The sequence below is a fragment of the Eucyclogobius newberryi genome, unplaced genomic scaffold (genome assembly GCF_026437365.1).
Source record: "Eucyclogobius newberryi isolate DKJ021-1_F unplaced genomic scaffold, fEucNew1.0.hap1 SCAF_22, whole genome shotgun sequence".
Classification (NCBI taxonomy): Eukaryota; Metazoa; Chordata; class Actinopteri; order Gobiiformes; family Gobiidae; genus Eucyclogobius; species Eucyclogobius newberryi.
Window position 1 is genome coordinate 22,415,370 of NW_027315857.1, and position 18,025 is coordinate 22,433,394.

The window sequence follows — 18,025 nt, forward strand, 5'->3', positions numbered from 1 at the left end:
TTGATGCGGCGTTAACGACCCGACGGCCGACCAATCGAATGAAAAGCTCCAGGACCAAGGAACTCTTTTACTTCTGTGACGTATTTATAGTTGTCCATTGAAATGTCCATTGAAATGTCTATTCACGCAGTGTATTAAATCTCGAATTGAATTTCATAAACCTGCTTTGGTTTCATCGCCTAATGGTTTTTTAATCAACCTTTTACGTCCCGGCGGGATTCAATTGTATTTGTTTATTGATCATTTCAGAAAAGGCTTTGATTCGACGTCTGAATTCCGTAAATAATTCAGTGAAGCTGCGCGTAGCGGAGATTGTTTTGACAGAAATTCTAAACCGTATCCCTGTCCCCGCCCCCGTCGCTCCCGATTGGCTCGGCGCACGCATACGTAATGACCTGTGTGATTGGGGCGTATCGAAAGCTAGAGAAACAGTGGATTCTGTCACAGTCTGTCACAGGCGCGGCGGCCATCTTGTGGTTGGAAGAGTGGCGGCGTTCTCCTCCGTGGGTTTGCTGATGATGATGACCATTTAGTACCGTTGCCATAGTGATTTAATCAGTTTAAAGCGCAAAATTATATCTTGAAATGGAAAATAATGTAACAACTGTCCCATAAATGTGTATTTGCAGAGAACTTTCGGAATCTTTAAGTACATTTCTATTTTCTGAGATGAGCAAATGAATATTCTTCCTGGTCTATATTTGATGCACAATTACATTATGTTACTTTTTATTCCAACATTAGTATGGTGGGATTGTATAGAGCACTTAAATGAATCGTTTTTTAAAAGTCAAGCAGTTTATTATTTAGGACATTACAGTTAGAACATGGCTGCTGGAACTTAAACAAGACATTCACAACCAAAGTCCAAGCAGCCCAATCAATAAATCATTCTCTCTGGACTTTTATTGTCCAGTGTTTCCGTAGTAGATCAACATGTCGGTCCATTTTAATTATAAATGTTTTTCTTCATATTAATTTAGAATCATAAAAGGTTTATTGCCATCGTCAGTGAACAAAATTCACGAACTTGTCTTTATGCAACATAAAACAATGAACAATAACGGAAGAAAGATTTATTAAATAAGAAACGCATTAAAGAAAAACAAATTAAATTACTATAAGATAAAAATAGGGTTACACACAATGTAAAGCAAAATTTACATATGTAGTGGAGAAAGTGAACAGTGAGTAAATTATGGTGAAAGTGACAGTGTTTAAGAAATGTTCATGAGTCCAACTGCAGAGGGAAAGAAACTGTTCTTGTGACGGGAGGTTCTGGTCCGGATGGACCGTAGCCTCCTGCCTGAGGGGAGTGGCCTCCTGCCTGAGGGGAGTGGCCTCCTGCCTGAGGGGAGTGGCCTCCTGCCTGAGGGGAGTGGCTCAAATAGTCTGTGTCCAGGGTGAGAAGGACAGATCACGTTTATGAGCTAGTGCTGACCAGGGTGAGAAGGGTCGTCTGTGATCCGACCTGTTCGTCCCAGAGCTCTGGAGACGTACAGGTCCTGCAGAGATGGAAGTCTGCGGCCGATCACCTTCTCAGCAGAGGGCGCTGTAGTCTCTGTTTGTCCCTGGCTGTGGCTCCAGCGTACCACACGGTGATGGAGGAGGTGAGGATGGACTCAATGATGGCCGTGTAGAACTGCCCCATCATCTCCACTGGCAGCTTGGCTTTCTTCAGCTGCCACAGGAAGTTTCTGTTGGAGGCTCTGGGCTTGTAGTTGGTGAGAAGCCGGAGTCCACTCCACACACGGCGCTCGCTCGCACGGCAATTTTAGCGGGTAGTACTTTTCACTACCGTGTAGTACTGTGCTCGTACCGCCGTCCCACCGCCATCCTACAACCTCAGCCCCCCCAGCGAGAACACTGTCATGGTGGTGTTTTCCTGTGTCATAACTTCTCCTTTACTAATAATTTTGTCTGAAAATGTCTTGTCACACAATGTTTCCATTTCAATAAAGTGTATTTTGAAAATGAATAAAATATAATAAATACATTCATAGTTATATTATTTAATATCCGTTCACATTAGTAAAGTAGAACGTGGTTATTAGATAAAGCACCAATATGAAAAGTAAAATCTTCAAAGTATTTAAGAAAGATTTTAATTTTAAAAATCCTTATTTGTATCAGCTCTGAGACCAAGCTTATTTTTACCTTATTTTATTAGTAAAGTCTTAATTTATGCACGTCACATCTGAGTCTATTGACGTTGTATTATTATTTTATTATTAAATGTTTCATGTTGCACCTTCAGCTGAAACAAGTTCCTGTTTGTGAACTGTTCATTGACAAAGGCAAAGTCTTCTCACAGTCATAACATGGCTGCTGGAACTGCGTGCTGGTTGCCATGGCGATGGTCCTACTAGTGTTGCCTTTACCTTGCTATTGATTACCACCGCAGCCAATCAGAGGCGGGTGCGTGAGGAAGCCCGGCCCGTGTCCCCGCCCCCTAAATGGGAGCAGCTGCAGCGGGGCGGGGCGTGGGGCGGGTCCGCGCTCTGCCTCTGGTCCCACTGTCTCCTGCTCCAGCCTCAAACAACAACACCAGCCCGCAACAGAGCCCCAAACCCCGGCAGTGAACCCGGCCAAGCCCCGCTACTGCCACTGCTTCCGCCGGTCCTCCCGACGCGTGAGTACCTTTCCCTCTGCGTCTTTCCCCGCGTCTCTTCCGCGCCACGCACCGCCGCGCTCCGGGCTGCTGTCCGCGCGGGGGTCTCTGTGCAGCCCCGGCGGAGAAGGGAGCTCCAAAGCGGGGTAAAATGGCCGCTTTTTAGAGAAGGCCGGAGCGGATCTGAGTTCTGCTCTCGCCGTTCCTCGCGTCTCCGCGTGTTTGCGCCGCGCCAGGCCGCGGCTGTAAACACGGAACGCCCATTTTGTGGTGCGGACTCCGCCGCGTCCCGTGCGCTCCGCCTCGGCTCAGCGCGACCTCAGCAGAGCCTCATGAGCTTGAAAATGCACATCTGCGGAGGTGACAGCGGGATTCAGCCTCTGCGCGCACATGGACGCGTCTGATCGCTCCTGTTACGCGTCTGATCCGCGGGCCGTTCTCCGCAATCCGCCCCGAGCGTAGAGTAGTTTAAATGCCGTAGTAATGCGCTTCTAATGTTTATATAGCCCGTGCCGAGGGGGAGGGGCGCATCAAACGGCGGGAAAATGGTGGTCCATTGTTCTGCAGGGGCTAACGTTAGCAGCGGGGCTAGCGGCGGAGACGCAGCACGAGCGCCCCAGAGACGCTGCGGACACGGGGGGCAGAAGCCCGGGGACAGCTGCTGTGATGCGGGCTCACAGCTGCGCAGAGCCGGGGGCCGCACCAGCGCGGCTCCGGAAGCGCTCCAGGGAAAGTGGAGAAAGTGTTCCAGAGGGGGCCCCAGGCCGCGGGTCCCAGAGAAAATGGATCCCCCTCAGATCCCTTTGTCCTCAGACCTCAGACTGTCCCGTCCACTGTCCACGTCCCAAACACGGGACACAGCCGCGTGCGGCCGCTTCACTGTGATTCATGCTTTTATTTATTTAATCCACATTTGTCTTTTCACAAGGAAACACTATTCTTCCTCTGGCACAAGTCGACATTTATTTCACTTTTAATAAAAACATGATGTGACGATAGTTCTATAAAAAAGGTTTTATACAATTACAACACATATTTGGATTCGCATTATAGCACAACCAACCAAACCATTACATTATATCATTTTGAATGTTTCTTTAACATTATATTCTCCGACATTTATAAAGAAAAGAAAACAGCTGCTGATGTTTCTTCCTTTTACTGACGGTACGTGTCTCTTTGTCTCCTCTCCTTCCCCCCCCTCTCTCTCCCGTCTCCTCCATCCTCGTCTCCTCCATCCTCGTTGCCAGGATGATGAGAAAGGATTTGAACAAGCCGAAGGGGAAGACTTCGGCGTACGCCTTCTTCGTCCAGACGTGTCGCGAAGAGCACCGCAAAAAGAACCCAGAGCAGTCCGTCAACTTCGCAGAGTTCTCCAAGAAGTGCTCAGAGCGATGGAAGGTTTGTGACCCAATAACCTAATTAAAGAATCGTTTCAGAACACGCTTGGGTCTTAACTACAGGTCTGCTGGTTTTGAACAACAGACGCTACGTTTCTCAGGGTTATTTTGGACCGAGGACGTTGCGTAGACTTGTCTTTGTTGTTGAATTGCTTGCAAAAGAGTGTTGATCCATGTTTTTCCACTGATACTTGTGTTTTGGGAGGTAAATCTGATGTGTAAATGTTTTATTTCAGTCCGTACAGGTTTAGAGTATTGATCGTAAGTTATAATTGACTCGGCCTTTTGTGGTCCTGGTCGGGATGGGCTCTTGTTTCCGTCCTCTAAACCCGCTCTCTTGGTTCCAGTCCCAGACTCCCACGGATAAGAAGGTGTTCGAGGACATGGCCAAAGCCGACAAAGTCCGGTACAACCACGAAATGAAGGACTACATCCCTCCAAAAGGTTTCGGCAAAAGAGGACGCAAGAGAAAAGACCCCAACGCGCCCAAGAGACCCCCGTGAGTACTGAGTGTGAAGCGGGGCTCATTTCTGTCCGCTTCAAACGCGCCGTTTTTTACGCTCGTCGTTCTCATTGGACATAAAACAAGGTCCCACAAATCTATTTCAAGGACTGAAACGGGTCTAAACAGGATTGAAACAGGACTAGAACTGGTATTGACAGGACTATAACGGGTATAAACAGGACTATAACTGGTATAAACAGGACTAACGGGTATAAACATGACTAACGGGTATAAACAGGATTGAAACTGGACTATAACTGGTACTGACAGGACTATAACGGGTATAAACAGGACTATAACTGGTATAAACAGGACTAACGGGTATAAACATGACTAACGGGTATAAACAGGAATATAACTGGTATAAACAGGATTGAAACGGGTCAAAACAGGACTATAATTGGTATAAACAGGACTATAACGGGTATAAACAGGACTATAATGGGTATAAACAGGACTATAATGGGTATAAACAGGACTATAATGGGTATAAACAGGACTATAATGGGTATAAACAGGACTATAACGGGTATAAAAAGGACTATAACTGGTATAAATAGGACTAACGGGTATAAACAGGACTATAACGGGTATAAACAGGACTAACGGGTATAAACAGGATTGAAACGGGACTATAACGGGTCAAAACAGGACTATAACTGGTATAGACAGGACTATAACTGGTATAGACAGGACTATAACGGGTATAAACAGGATTGAAACTGGACTATAACCCGTTCTAGTCCTGTCAATACCCGTATTGACAGGACTAGAACGGGTATAAACATGACTAACGGTATGAACAGGATTGAAACAGGAGTATAACTGATCAAAACAGGACTAGAACTGGTATTGACAGGACTATAACGGGTATAAACAGTACTATAACGGGTATAAACAGGATTGAAACTGGACTATAACGGGTATAAACAGGAATATAACTGGTATAAACAGGATTGAAACAGGACTATAACGGGTATAAACAGGACTATAACTGGTATAAACAGGACTAACGGGTATAAACAGGAATATAACTGGTATAAACAGGATTGAAACGGGTCAAAACAGGTTTGAAACAGGACTATAACTGGTATTGACAGGACTATAACTGGTATTAACAGGACTATAACTGGTATAAACAGGACTAACGGGTATAAACATGACTAACGGGTATAAACATGACTAACGGGTATAAACAGGATTGAAACGGGTCAAAACAGGACTATAATTGGCATAAACAGGACTATAACGGGTATAAACAGGACTGTAATGGGTTTAAACAGGACTAACGGGTATAAACAGGACTAACGAGTATAAACAGGAATTTAACTGGTATAAACAGGATTGAAACGGGACTATAACGGGTCAAAACAGGACTATAACTGGTATTAACAGGACTATAATGGGTATTAACAGGACTATAACGGGTATAAACAGGACTATAACGGGTATAAACAGGACTAACGGGTATAAACAGGAATATAACTGGTATAAACAGGATTGAAACAGGACTATAACGGGTCAAAACAGGACTATAACGGGTGTAGACAGGACTATAACGGGTATTAACAGGACTATAACGGGTATAACAGGATTGAAACGGGACTATAACGGGTATAAACAGGACTAACGGGTATAAACAGGAATATAACTGGTATAAACAGGATTGAAACGGGACTATTAACGGGTCAAAACAGGACTATAACGGGTATTAACAGGACTATAACGGGTATAAACAGGACTAACGGGTATAAACAGGACTAACGGGTATAAACAGGAATATAACTGGTATAAACAGGATTGAAACGGGACTATAACGGGTCAAAACAGGACTATAACTGGTATTAACAGGACCATAACTGGTATTAACAGGACTATAACGAGTATTAAGAGGACTATAACGGGTATAAACAGGACTAACGGGTATAAACAGGAATATAACTGGTATAAACAGGATTGAAACGGGACTATAACGGGTCAAAACAGGACTATAACGGGTATAGATATAACTGGTATAAACAGGATTCAAACGGGACTATTAACGGGTCAAAACAGGACTATAACTGGTATTAACAGGACTATAACGGGTATTAACAGGACTATAACGGGTATAAACAGGATTGAAACGGGACTATAACGGGTCAAAACAGGACTATAACTGGTATTAACAGGACTATAACGGGTATTAACAGGACTATAACGGGTATAAACAGGACTAACGGGTATAAACAGGAATATAACTGGTATAAACAGGATTGAAACGGGACTATAACGGGTATTAACAGGACTATAACGGGTATAAACAGGACTAACGGGTATAAACAGGAATATAACTGGTATAAACAGGACTGAAACAGGACTATAACGGGTCAAAACAGGACTATAACGGGTATAGACAGGACTATAACGGGTATTGACAGGACTAGAGTGGGTATAAACAGGACTAACGGTATAAACAGGATTGAAACAGGACTATAACGGGTATAAACAGGACTATAACGGGTATAAACAGGACTAACGGGTATAAACAGGAATATAACTGGTATAAACAGGATTGAAACGGGTCAAAACAGGATTGACACAGGACTATAACTGGTATTGGCAGGACTATAACTGGTATTAACAGGACTATAACTGGTATAAACAGGACTAACGGGTATAAACATGACTAACGGGTATAAACAGGATTGAAACGGGTCAAAACAGGACTATAATTGGCATAAACAGGACTATAACGGGTATAAACAGGACTATAATGGGTATAAACAGGACTATAACTGGTATAAACATGACTAACGGGTATAAACAGGACTAACGGGTATTCACAGGACTATAACGGGTATAAACAGGACTAACGGGTATAAACAGGAATATAACTGGTATAAACAGGATTGAAACAGGACTATAACGGGTATAGACAGGACTATAACGGGTATTGACAGGACTATAACGGTTATTGACAGGACTAGAATGGGTATAAACAGGACTAACGGTATAAACAGGATTGAAACAGGACTATAACGGGTATAAACAGGGTTGAAACTGAACTAAAACGGGTCAAAACAGGTTTGAAACTGGTCTAAACAGGACTATCAAACCTAGACTAGCCTGGTCTTTACCCGATCAAACCCTGGACTAACCCGGTCTTTACCCGATCAAACCCTGGACTAACCCGGTCTTTACCCGATCAAACCCTGGACTAACCCGGTCTTTACCCGATCAAACCCTGGACTAACCTGATCTTTACCCGATCAAACCCTGGACTAACCCGGTCTTGGTCTTGCAGGTCTGCGTTCTTCGTCTTCTGCGGCGAGTACAGACCCACAGTGAAGCAGCAGTACCCAGGTCTGTCCATCGGGGACTGCGCCAAGAAACTGGGCGAGATGTGGTCCAAACTGAACCAGAACGACAAGCACCCGTACGAAGAGAAGGCCCAGAAGCTCCGGGAGAAGTATGACCGGGTACGGACCAAACCAGGATCTAAACCGTGCAGGGGGATCTGAACGGGTTTAGTGAGGGATCTGAACAGATTTAGAGATGGATCTGTTCAGGTTTAGAGGTGGATCTGAACAGGTTTAGAGGTGGATCTGAACAGGGCTTTAGAGGTGGATCTGATCAGGTCTAGAGCGGGATCTGAACAGGTCTAGAGGTGGATCTGAACAGGTCTAGAGGTGGATCTGAACAGGTCTAGAGGTGGATCTGAACAGGTTTAGAGGTGGATCTGAACAGGTTTAGAGGTGGATCTGAACAGGGCTTTAGAGGTGGATCTGAACAGGTCTAGAGGTGGATCTGAACAGGTCTAGAGGTGGATCTGAACAGGTCTAGAGGTGGATCTGAACAGGTCTAGAGGTGGATCTGAACAGGTCTAGAGGTGGATCTGAACAGGTCTAGAGGTGGATCTGAACAGGTTTAGAGGTGGATCTGAACAGGGCTTTAGAGGTGGATCTGATCAGGTCTAGAGCGGGATCTGAACAGGTCTAGAGGTGGATCTGAACAGGTCTAGAGGTGGATCTGAACAGATTTAGAGATGGATCTGTTCAGGTTTAGAGGTGGATCTGAACAGGTTTAGAGGTGGATCTGAACAGGGCTTTAGAGGTGGATCTGATCAGGTCTAGAGCGGGATCTGAACAGGTCTAGAGGTGGATCTGAACAGGTCTAGAGGTGGATCTGAACAGGTTTAGAGGTGGATCTGAACAGGTTTAGAGGTGGATCTGAACAGGGCTTTAGAGGTGGATCTGAACAGGTCTAGAGGTGGATCTGAACAGGTCTAGAGGTGGATCTGAACAGGTCTAGAGGTGGATCTGAACAGGTCTAGAGGTGGATCTGAACAGGTCTAGAGGTGGATCTGAACAGGTTTAGAGGTGGATCTGAACAGGGCTTTAGAGGTGGATCTGATCAGGTCTAGAGCGGGATCTGAACAGGTCTAGAGGTGGATCTGAACAGGTCTAGAGGTGGATCTGAACAGGTCTAGAGGTGGATCTGAACAGGTTTAGAGGTGGATCTGAACAGGTTTAGAGGTGGATCTGAACAGGGCTTTAGAGGTGGATCTGAACAGGTCTAGAGGTGGATCTGAACAGGTCTAGAGGTGGATCTGAACAGGTCTAGAGGTGGATCTGAACAGGTCTAGAGGTGGATCTGAACAGGTCTAGAGGTGGATCTGAACAGGTTTAGAGGTGGATCTGAACAGGTTTAGAGGTGGATCTGAACAGGTTTAGAGGTGGATCTGAACAGGTCTAGAGGTGGATCTGAACAGGTCTAGAGGTGGATCTGAACAGGTCTAGAGGTGGATCTGAACAGGTCTAGAGGTGGATCTGAACAGGTTTAGAGGTGGATCTGAACAGGGCTTTAGAGGTGGATCTGATCAGGTCTAGAGCGGGATCTGAACAGGTCTAGAGGTGGATCTGAACAGGTTTAGAGGTGGATCTGAACAGGGCTTTAGAGGTGGATCTGAACAGGTTTAGAGGTGGATCTGAACAGGTTTAGAGGTGGATCTGAACAGGTTTAGAGGTGGATCTGAACAGGTTTAGAGGTGGATCTGAACAGGTCTAGAGGTGGATCTGAACAGGTTTAGAGGTGGATCTGATCAGGTCTAGAGCGGGATCTGAACAGGTCTAGAGGTGGATCTGAACAGGGTTTAGATGTGGGGTTTACCCCACGCCCTCTTTTTCAGCCCGTTTGTTCTCAGTTTTGACCTGCTTTTGGCCGCTCCCCACAGGACATGGTGGCGTACCGCGGAGGAGGCACCGTGGCCAGAAATCCCGGCTCCTCCGCCCAGGGCCCGGAGGAGGAGGACGACGACGACGTGGAGGATGAAGACGACGACGACGACGACGAGTAGATCCCACACCGGGCGCCTGCACCAGGATCCGGACCGGGGGACTGACGGGTCTCTCTGAACCACCACCGAAACCGGACTAGACAGGACTGAACCGGGAACTTAGCACTTGGAACTAAACTAAGACTTAGGACTTTGATAGTAAAACATATCTCATCCCTGGTTTTGAATGGTGTCGAATGGAAAAGTGGGCGGGGTGAAAAAAAACTTGCTATTTTATATCTTCCAAATATATAGTCGGTGGTTTGGAGAACGCTGTGGACTTTTGGACTTGTTTTGTTTAAATCGTGTGACTCGTGAGTAAAAGAGACGGTACCACTTTATAATAACACCTTAATTAACCTTAATACGCATGAACAAAGACTTAAGTAATCATGAATAGTTTATTAAGAACGACTCGGGCTTAGAAACGGTTACGATTTGAATGAAGTCGTTTCTAAACCTGAGCTTTACTTGGGATGTCAAGATTATTTGGTGAATCAATAATAATAATGATCATTTAGGTCACAATATAATCATTAAGACACAAAAAAAGTCGCTTTAGAAGGAAAATTTAAGTAATTTCAACTGAATTAATTGTACAAAAAGCGAATTTAATCACTTTAAACTGGTCTCGAACCGTGACGCGTTAGAATAAAAGACAATAAAGGATCTAAAAACTAAACCGTGACGTCCCAAATCTTAATCAACCGCTGTTCATTATTAGTTAAGGCTTCGTTCATGCTTTATTGATGCTAATTAAGTGTCCTTATTACAAAGTGTCGAAGAAAGAATCCGTTACATTTCACAATTATGTACAAAAGAAATTGAACGCCATTTTAGAGGATCGATCGCATTTTATTTTGTATAGAATTTTAAAATCTGGAGTTTTAACACACACAAAAAAGCGCTTATGTAACATTTGTTCAAAAAAGGAGGAGTAAAAAAAAAACAACAACAAGAAAAGCAAATTGTGTCGGTTTTAGAGACGGGGGGGATTCTACAGACGGACCAGGATTTTGAGCCCGGACGTGGGACTGGATTTGGGTGGTGCTCCTGCGAGACCCTGCCGCGCGCGCCCCTCGTGCTGCGGGGGGGGGCGGGGCCGGGGGGGAGGGGCGTGTGCGTGTGTTGCGTGCGCGGCTGAACTGTTGTAGACACCATTCCACCTCTTCGTGTTGTTCGTGACGTTTTTTTATTTGCTTCACTGAAACGTAGAAAAGTTTTTTTTAATAAAAACACAAAATGAACCAAAAAAAAATCAAAACACGCCCTGGTTTATTTGTTCTTTTTTGGGGGGCGGGGCTAAACGCTGAGAACTGATATTTTTATTATGATCTTATTGTAAAACATGTTAAAGATGAATACACAGATCAGAGAGTCACCACAAGAGGGCGCCAGACGCAATGCAGTCTTATTGTGACGGGGACTTTAGGGATTAAAGAGAATAAAGGTTTAAAATAACAATAAACCAGGTTAAGACACATTGAGATGTTGATGAATTATGTTCATGGGATTTTTGTTCTTTTTTATGTCATTTAAAAAAGAGTAAAACATTTCCAGAGAAACCAGAGTAAGAGTCAGTAAATGTGGCTCCAACATGAACAGTTTCCTCCACGTGGCTCATGATGAACATAATATAAGTGCAAATTATCTCAAAACAATGTATTTTCTTTTTTGTAAAAGTATATTTAGCTTTTGTGAACATACCACACTGTGACCAGCAGATGGCGCTGTGTGGCAGAACAACAGAACATGGCCAGTGATAAGTCTGTCATTTTGTTATATTATATTATATATGTTAAAATATGTTTTATATGTCCATGGGTTTCTAAGTGATGAAAAACTGGGATCAACCAAACCAACAATAAACAAATCATCAGGAAGTTTTTTCTAAATAATTACAAATGTACATAAAGAACAGCTCTTTTTAATGTGACTGAGAAGAGGACACTCTAAAAAACAAACTTTATCCTTTTTACATCAGAATCACCAACATAACAAACCAGAATAATGAGCTTGAACAAGGTTTAGGTCTTGGTTTTCTTAGTCCAGACTCTGATCCCTGAGTCGGTCCAGGACTCGAGTCTCGGCATCTTCTCCTCAGTCCTGGAGCCTGAACATGTGAAAGGAACTTTATAATAAGGGTTAAAAACAACTTTGACCTCTTGTTTACTAGTGTTTAGTCCTGGTCTAGTCCTGGTTTAGTCCTGGTTTAGTCCTGGTCTAGTCCTGGTCTAGTCCTGGTTTAGTCCTGGTTTAGTCCTGGTTTTACCTCTGCTCTGGCTGATGCAGGAGTAACAGACGGTGGAATACAATGAACTCTCGTCACGCTCTGGAAAAAGAAGAATTTAAAGATGAGACACTTTTTTAAAACCACAAAAAACTCATTCAAAACTCTTGAATCTGAAGAAAAGTGACGAGTCTCCAACAAAACCACATCTGCAGATCAACTGGGATGAGGACACGGACACTGTGACGTCATGCATTCGATTCTGTGAGGACAACATTATACCATCACACAGTAAAGTCACCTTCAACAACGACAAACCCTGGTCCACACCCAAACTGAGGCTGAGGCGGCAGAAGGAGGCAGCGCACAGGGCGGGCGACAGAGGGCGCTACAAAGACGCAAAGTACGGATTTAGCAGGAAGGTGTCGAGAGCTAGAGCCCGCTTTAGTACACGTCTGAAGCAGCAGTTCCCCGCCTCTGTGTGGAGTGGCCCCGTCTCTGTGTGGAGTGGCCCCGCCTCTGTGTGGAGAGGGCTCCGGTTTCTCACCAACTACAAGCCCAGAGCCCCCCCGTCTGTGGACAACATAAACTGGCTCAACAACTCAACTTATTCTACTGCAGATTTGACTCCGCCTCCCCCACTGTGGCCACCCCTGCCATCCCATCCCCGGTCCCCCCCACCTCCCCCGCCCCTCTCACAGTCCAGGAACAGGAAGTAAACAGACTATTCCGCATTATACTGCATTATTCCGGCATTTTTAACACCTCCTGGAGTCATGCCATGTCCCAGCTTCAAGTCGTCTATCACGGGGAGCGCCGACTCCACCTGCAGGGGGAGCGCCGACTCCACCTGCAGGGGGAGCGCCGACTCCACCTGCAGGGGGAGCGCCGACTCCACCTGCAGGGGGAGCACTGACTTCCTGACGGATCGGAGACAGTGCGTGCGGCTGGGGAAGTATGTCTCAGACACTTGGACTATCAGCACAGGAGCTCCACAGGGCTGTGTACTTTCTCCCCTGCTCTTCTCCCTGTACACAAACTGCGGCACCTCCCTCCACGCCTCCGTGAAAACTAATGAAGTTTGCGGACGACACATCCCTCATCACCATGACGACACCACCCTCATCGGGCTCATCTGGGACGGGGATGCGTCTGTCTACAGGAGGTGGAGCGGCTGGTGTCCTGGTGCAGCGGTGACAACCTGGAGTTCAACGCCCAGAAGACAGTGGAGATGATCGTGGACTTCAGGAAAGTCCGGACCAGAACCTCCCGTCACAAGAACAGTTTCTTTCCCTCTGCAGTTGGACTCATTAACACTGCCTAAGCACCTTCACTCACTGCACTGTCACTTCTATTGCGCTACTTAACTTTATATTTTGTATTTTATTTAGAATGTACCGTCATGCTGTTTCTGCATAAAGTGTTCTATGTTTGTTGTCTGTGTTGCACCGAACCACCAGGACAAGTTCCTATGTTTGTGAATTTTTGTTCATTGACAAATGGCAAAACAGTAATCCCTTTTCTGACGTTTCACCTGCTGCAGGAGCACGTCCTGTCATGTATTGTCTTATTTTGTCCATTTCCAGGACTTTATTCAGTCGGGTGTGTCTTAAGTAGCTGGAAACTTTATAAAAATGCACAAACGCTTCACAAATACGACATGTAAATAAAACCACACTGTCAAACTCAAAGCGTCTGAGTGAGCGGTGAGTGGGATTCTAAACCGTGTCAGAAGAAAGAACCGGAACTTATTTTAAACAGTGTTGCACGGACACGAGCAGCAGTGACACGTGTAAACCACACTTTGTTCCACTCTCAGGACAGAACGCACCGACTCCAGCTTTAAAGGGGAGTTTTTCTGTCATTGTTGTGCCACGCCCACTAATGTTTCCTAAGGAAGGAGGCCGAGGACTAGTGAATGTGAGAGCCACTATCCAGGACGAAAAGTCCAAGATCCATAAGTACATCGAGGACAAGGCTCCTACGGATGTGCTCAGTGAATGTCTCAGACATTGGGGAACAGAGGATGATGAGGTGCTGGAGGGACCATCATGGGAGGACACGCCCCTACATGGGAGGACACGCCCCTACATGGGACGTACCACCGGAACATAACTGAAGTGACTGATATCACAAAATCCTACCAATGGCAAGAAAGAACCGGTCTGAAGGACAGAGGCCCTGATCATGGAGCACAGGAGCAGGACCTGGACACCAGGTCAATAGAGGCCCAGATCTACCACACCAGACAAGACCCAAGGTGTAGGCTGTGCAAAGGGTGCCCCAAGACAATTCATGACTGCAGGGTGCAAGATGCTGCAGGGACAGCATACATGGAGCGCCATCACCAGGAGCTGGCATAGTGTACAGAAACATCTGTGCAGAGTACGGGCTGGAGACCCCAAGGACAAAGTGGGAAACACCTCCAAAGGCGGTGGAGAACGACTGAGACAAGGTCCTCTGGGACTTCCAGATACAGACAGACCGAATGGTAATGGAGAACCAACCGGACATAGTGGTGGTCTCAAGGGTCAGAGGAAAGCTGTGGTGGTGGACATTGCAGTGCATCATGGGATTGAAACATCCGGAAAAAGGAACATAAGAAACTAGAGAAACCCCAAGGCCTCAGAGAGGAGCTGGAGAATGTCTGGAGCGTGAAGGTATCGGTGGTGCCCGTAGTGACCGGAGCACATGGGACCCCCAAACTGGAGGAATGACCCCCAAACTGGAGGAATGACCCCCAAACTGGAGGAATGACCCCCAAACTGGAGGAATGACTTGAGCAGATCCAGGAAAAACATCAGACATCTCGGTCCAGAAAAGTGCAGGAACAGCAAAGATACTGAAGAACCCTGAAGCTCCTAGGGGCCTCTGGGAGAGGACCCGAGCTTGAAGGGGGAGGAAGAGAAACCACCCGCGGAGGGTGAGACTGGTCTGTTCCTGGTCTAGTCCTGATCTAGTCCTGGTTTAGTCCTGGTCTAGTCCTGGTCTAGTCCTGGTTTAGTCCTGGTCTAGTCCTGGTTTAGTCCTGGTCTAGTCCTGGTTTAGTTCTGATCTAGTCCTGGTCTAGTCCTGGCCTAGTCCTGGTCTTACCTCTGCTCTGGCTGATGTCGATGCAGGAGTAAATGACGGTGGAATACAATGAACTCTCGTCACTCTCTGGAAAAAGCAAGAATTTAAGGATGAGACGTTTCAGAAACACATTTGTTCAGATGGAGAAAGAGCCAGTGTTCTACATCTATAAAAATATATATATCAAAATATCACATTGTATCTGATTAATACAACATTCTGTGCTTGTGTAAACTGTGTTTTGTACATTAAACTCAAACCTTGAAACAGGAAATGGGTGAGAAACGGTCAGTGAAACAAACACACAAGTGCGGTGTATTTTTAGATAGACGTTGCCTAGACACGCTTTGCACCGACATTTATAAACCACAGTTTGTTCCAGTTTCAGGTCGTGGTCAAGAGAGAACATGCCAACAACGACAAAGTGAGCACACGTTGGCACAGCATCGGTTTTATTGTTCCATGATCTTGTCCTTTTGTGCTGTGTGAAAAATACAATCTATCTTTATTATTATTATTTCTGCTCATTCTACTTATTAACTTAAAAAGTTCAACTACAAATGATTCCACAACTGTAACTTAACAACCAGATTATAAACAAGGGCCAAAATCCATATGAATTACACAAGAGATGATTTGACAAATAATAATACCTGATATTTTATAAAATTAATGTTTAAACTGTAAGAAAATATGTAATTTCCTGGATTTTTTAACTTTTGTTTGTCCCTCTTTCTTCACAAACAAAGAAGAACTAAATGATAAATAGTTACCACGGGGACTATTTTACCAAACAAAGTCATAATTAGAACATAATGAGGAGAAAAGAGTCTCAGTGATGAAGATGAAGAGCACTGACCTGTCTGTCTCTGGCATCTTCTCACCATAAAGACCAGCAGAACCAGCAGAACCAGCAGAACCAGGAGGATCAGGACCGACCCGAGGATGGACCCCAGCAGCAGAGACGAGGAGGCTGCTGTCGGGGCAGGAGACTGGACAGAAGGCTGCACTGATGGAGGAACGCTGCTGGTCAGAAGCTTCTCATCTACAAAAGTGCAACGTCCAATCAGAGGAACCAGGGACATGGACCAATCAGAGACAAACAAAACCAAAGTGTGTTTCACCTGCTCTGACCCGGAGCCGACTGGGCCGTGACCTCTGTCCGCTCATCTCACACTCGTACAGGCCGTCATGAGACAGCGCCACCTGCTGGAGCGTCATGTTCCCTGCAGGCCGCTCCGACAGGAAGTGACCGTCTCTATAGAAACGAGCAGGGAGGGCGGAGCCAGTGTGATGACGACAAATCAGAGAGAGGGTGTGTCCCGGAGACACAGGACGGACAGGCACCTGCAGAGCCACGCCCCCATCTGAGAGAGAGAGAGAGAGAGAGGGGGAGGGGTCAGGACATGAGGGATCGTCTTGTTGAAGCCTCCACACTTCCTACACCGCAGCTGTGAAAGAGCGGTGGCTCTACTCTGAGCTCCTTCCTGAACTCTATCTCTTGGTGGACCCTGCAGGAAACTCATTTCAGCCGCTGAGTCCTGATTTAATCAAGCTGTTTGGATAATATCATCTACATCAGAGATGAAATTCTGCGGTCCCTAAACCAACCCCTGTGGGTTTTAGGACAAGTAACACACACACGGTCGTTTGTACCTTGGACAGTGATGTTGATGGCGTCTGTAGAGCTGCTCCTCTCACACCAGTACAGACCACTGTCTGAGGGATGCACTCTCATTGAACATGAAGATCCATTCTTCTTTCCCCCCCACTCAGAACACTCCTGGACGTGTCCTGTGAGGTTCCTCTTCACGGCCCAGTGTCCAGTGTCTCCACAGCTCAGAGACACTTTGTCCCGTGAGAAGAACTGAGACTGGTCTGGACTCACCTTCAGAGACACTGTGGACAAGAAAAGAGACGATCTCGAAATGGACAAATGTGAACGACGATGGACCAAAAGGGACTTTATTTGATTAGGCTCGAGCCCCAGCAGGACATAGGGTCTATTGGTCCTGCAACACTGCCAATGTACAGTTTGTTTTTATGTAGTTTTATGTTTTGTATTGACTTGATTTTTATTGTGAAGCACTTTGAGTGTTGTAAAGGGCTTTATAAATTGAATATTGATTGATTGATTGATTGATTGATTAAAGTTTTTGCAAGAGCCAAAATGTGGGTCCATTTAAGCCTGAATCCTGTTTTAACGATGGTCACTAAACGAGACACAGAGTCTGAAGAGGAGCTTAATGTGACTTAAACAGTGACAAACACACTTTAATATTCAGCACAATATCAGTTTAGCATCAAACACACACATTTGAACACAGTTTAAAACAACTCATAAATGACCCAGTCTTGTTTAACTGTGTGTGATTTCATCTGTTGAATATAATGATAGTTGTTATTAAAGGAGGTACTCACGGTCCATGGCAGAGCTGCAGTTCATGTGAGACTCTCAGAGCTACAGGAAGTGACTCGCACTCAAACACTTTTAAACCCTCGACACGTCACATTCTGATGACATCATCTTCCTCTTATTCTCAAGCAATATTCTTCAATAACTTTATGTTTGTTGTTTGTCTCCTTCTGTAAAGCGTCTTTGAGAATCTTGAACACAGTTTACAGGTGTCACATTTTATAATATAATCATGTTAAATTAAAATACCAAAAGTGTATCAAACAAAAACAATCTACGATCATCCCTTATTATTTATTTTCATTATTGTTTTATTATATTCCTTATTATCATTTACTTGCTCATGCGTTCAAGATCGGGCTTTTTATTGTTTATTTAAGAAAATAGGTGCTACTTTAACACTAAACACATAAAAGATCAGACACAAACAAAATGACAAAATAAAAGATACAAATTCAACTACTAAACTTAAAA

The 18,025-nt window shown here is 45.1% G+C and overlaps 2 protein-coding genes across 3 annotated transcripts; one reads left to right on the forward strand and one right to left on the reverse strand.

Annotated features, from left to right (window-relative positions):
• The first annotated feature begins 2,473 nt into the window (after positions 1–2,473).
• Positions 2,474–10,043, forward strand: LOC140371398 (high mobility group protein B2-like). The gene is made up of 5 exons (XM_072458509.1): positions 2,474–2,632; positions 3,862–4,012; positions 4,359–4,510; positions 7,803–7,977; positions 9,732–10,043. The coding sequence occupies exons 2-5, from the start codon at positions 3,863–3,865 to the stop codon at positions 9,852–9,854; spliced, it is 600 nt and encodes a 199-aa protein (XP_072314610.1). The 5' UTR covers positions 2,474–2,632; position 3,862; the 3' UTR covers positions 9,855–10,043.
• A 768-nt stretch (positions 10,044–10,811) lies between these two features.
• Positions 10,812–17,598, reverse strand: LOC140371396 (uncharacterized). 2 transcript variants are annotated; one of them, XM_072458506.1, is made up of 7 exons: positions 17,557–17,598; positions 16,792–17,034; positions 16,260–16,502; positions 15,995–16,180; positions 15,157–15,222; positions 12,106–12,165; positions 10,812–11,946 (listed from the first exon to the last, which is right to left on the reverse strand). In XM_072458506.1, the coding sequence occupies exons 1-7, from the start codon at positions 17,579–17,581 to the stop codon at positions 11,861–11,863; spliced, it is 909 nt and encodes a 302-aa protein (XP_072314607.1). In that variant the 5' UTR covers positions 17,582–17,598; the 3' UTR covers positions 10,812–11,860. The 2 variants fall into 2 exon arrangements, with proteins under 2 accessions (XP_072314607.1, XP_072314608.1); XM_072458507.1 differs by lacking the exon at positions 15,157–15,222.
• Positions 17,599–18,025: the final 427 nt, after the last annotated feature.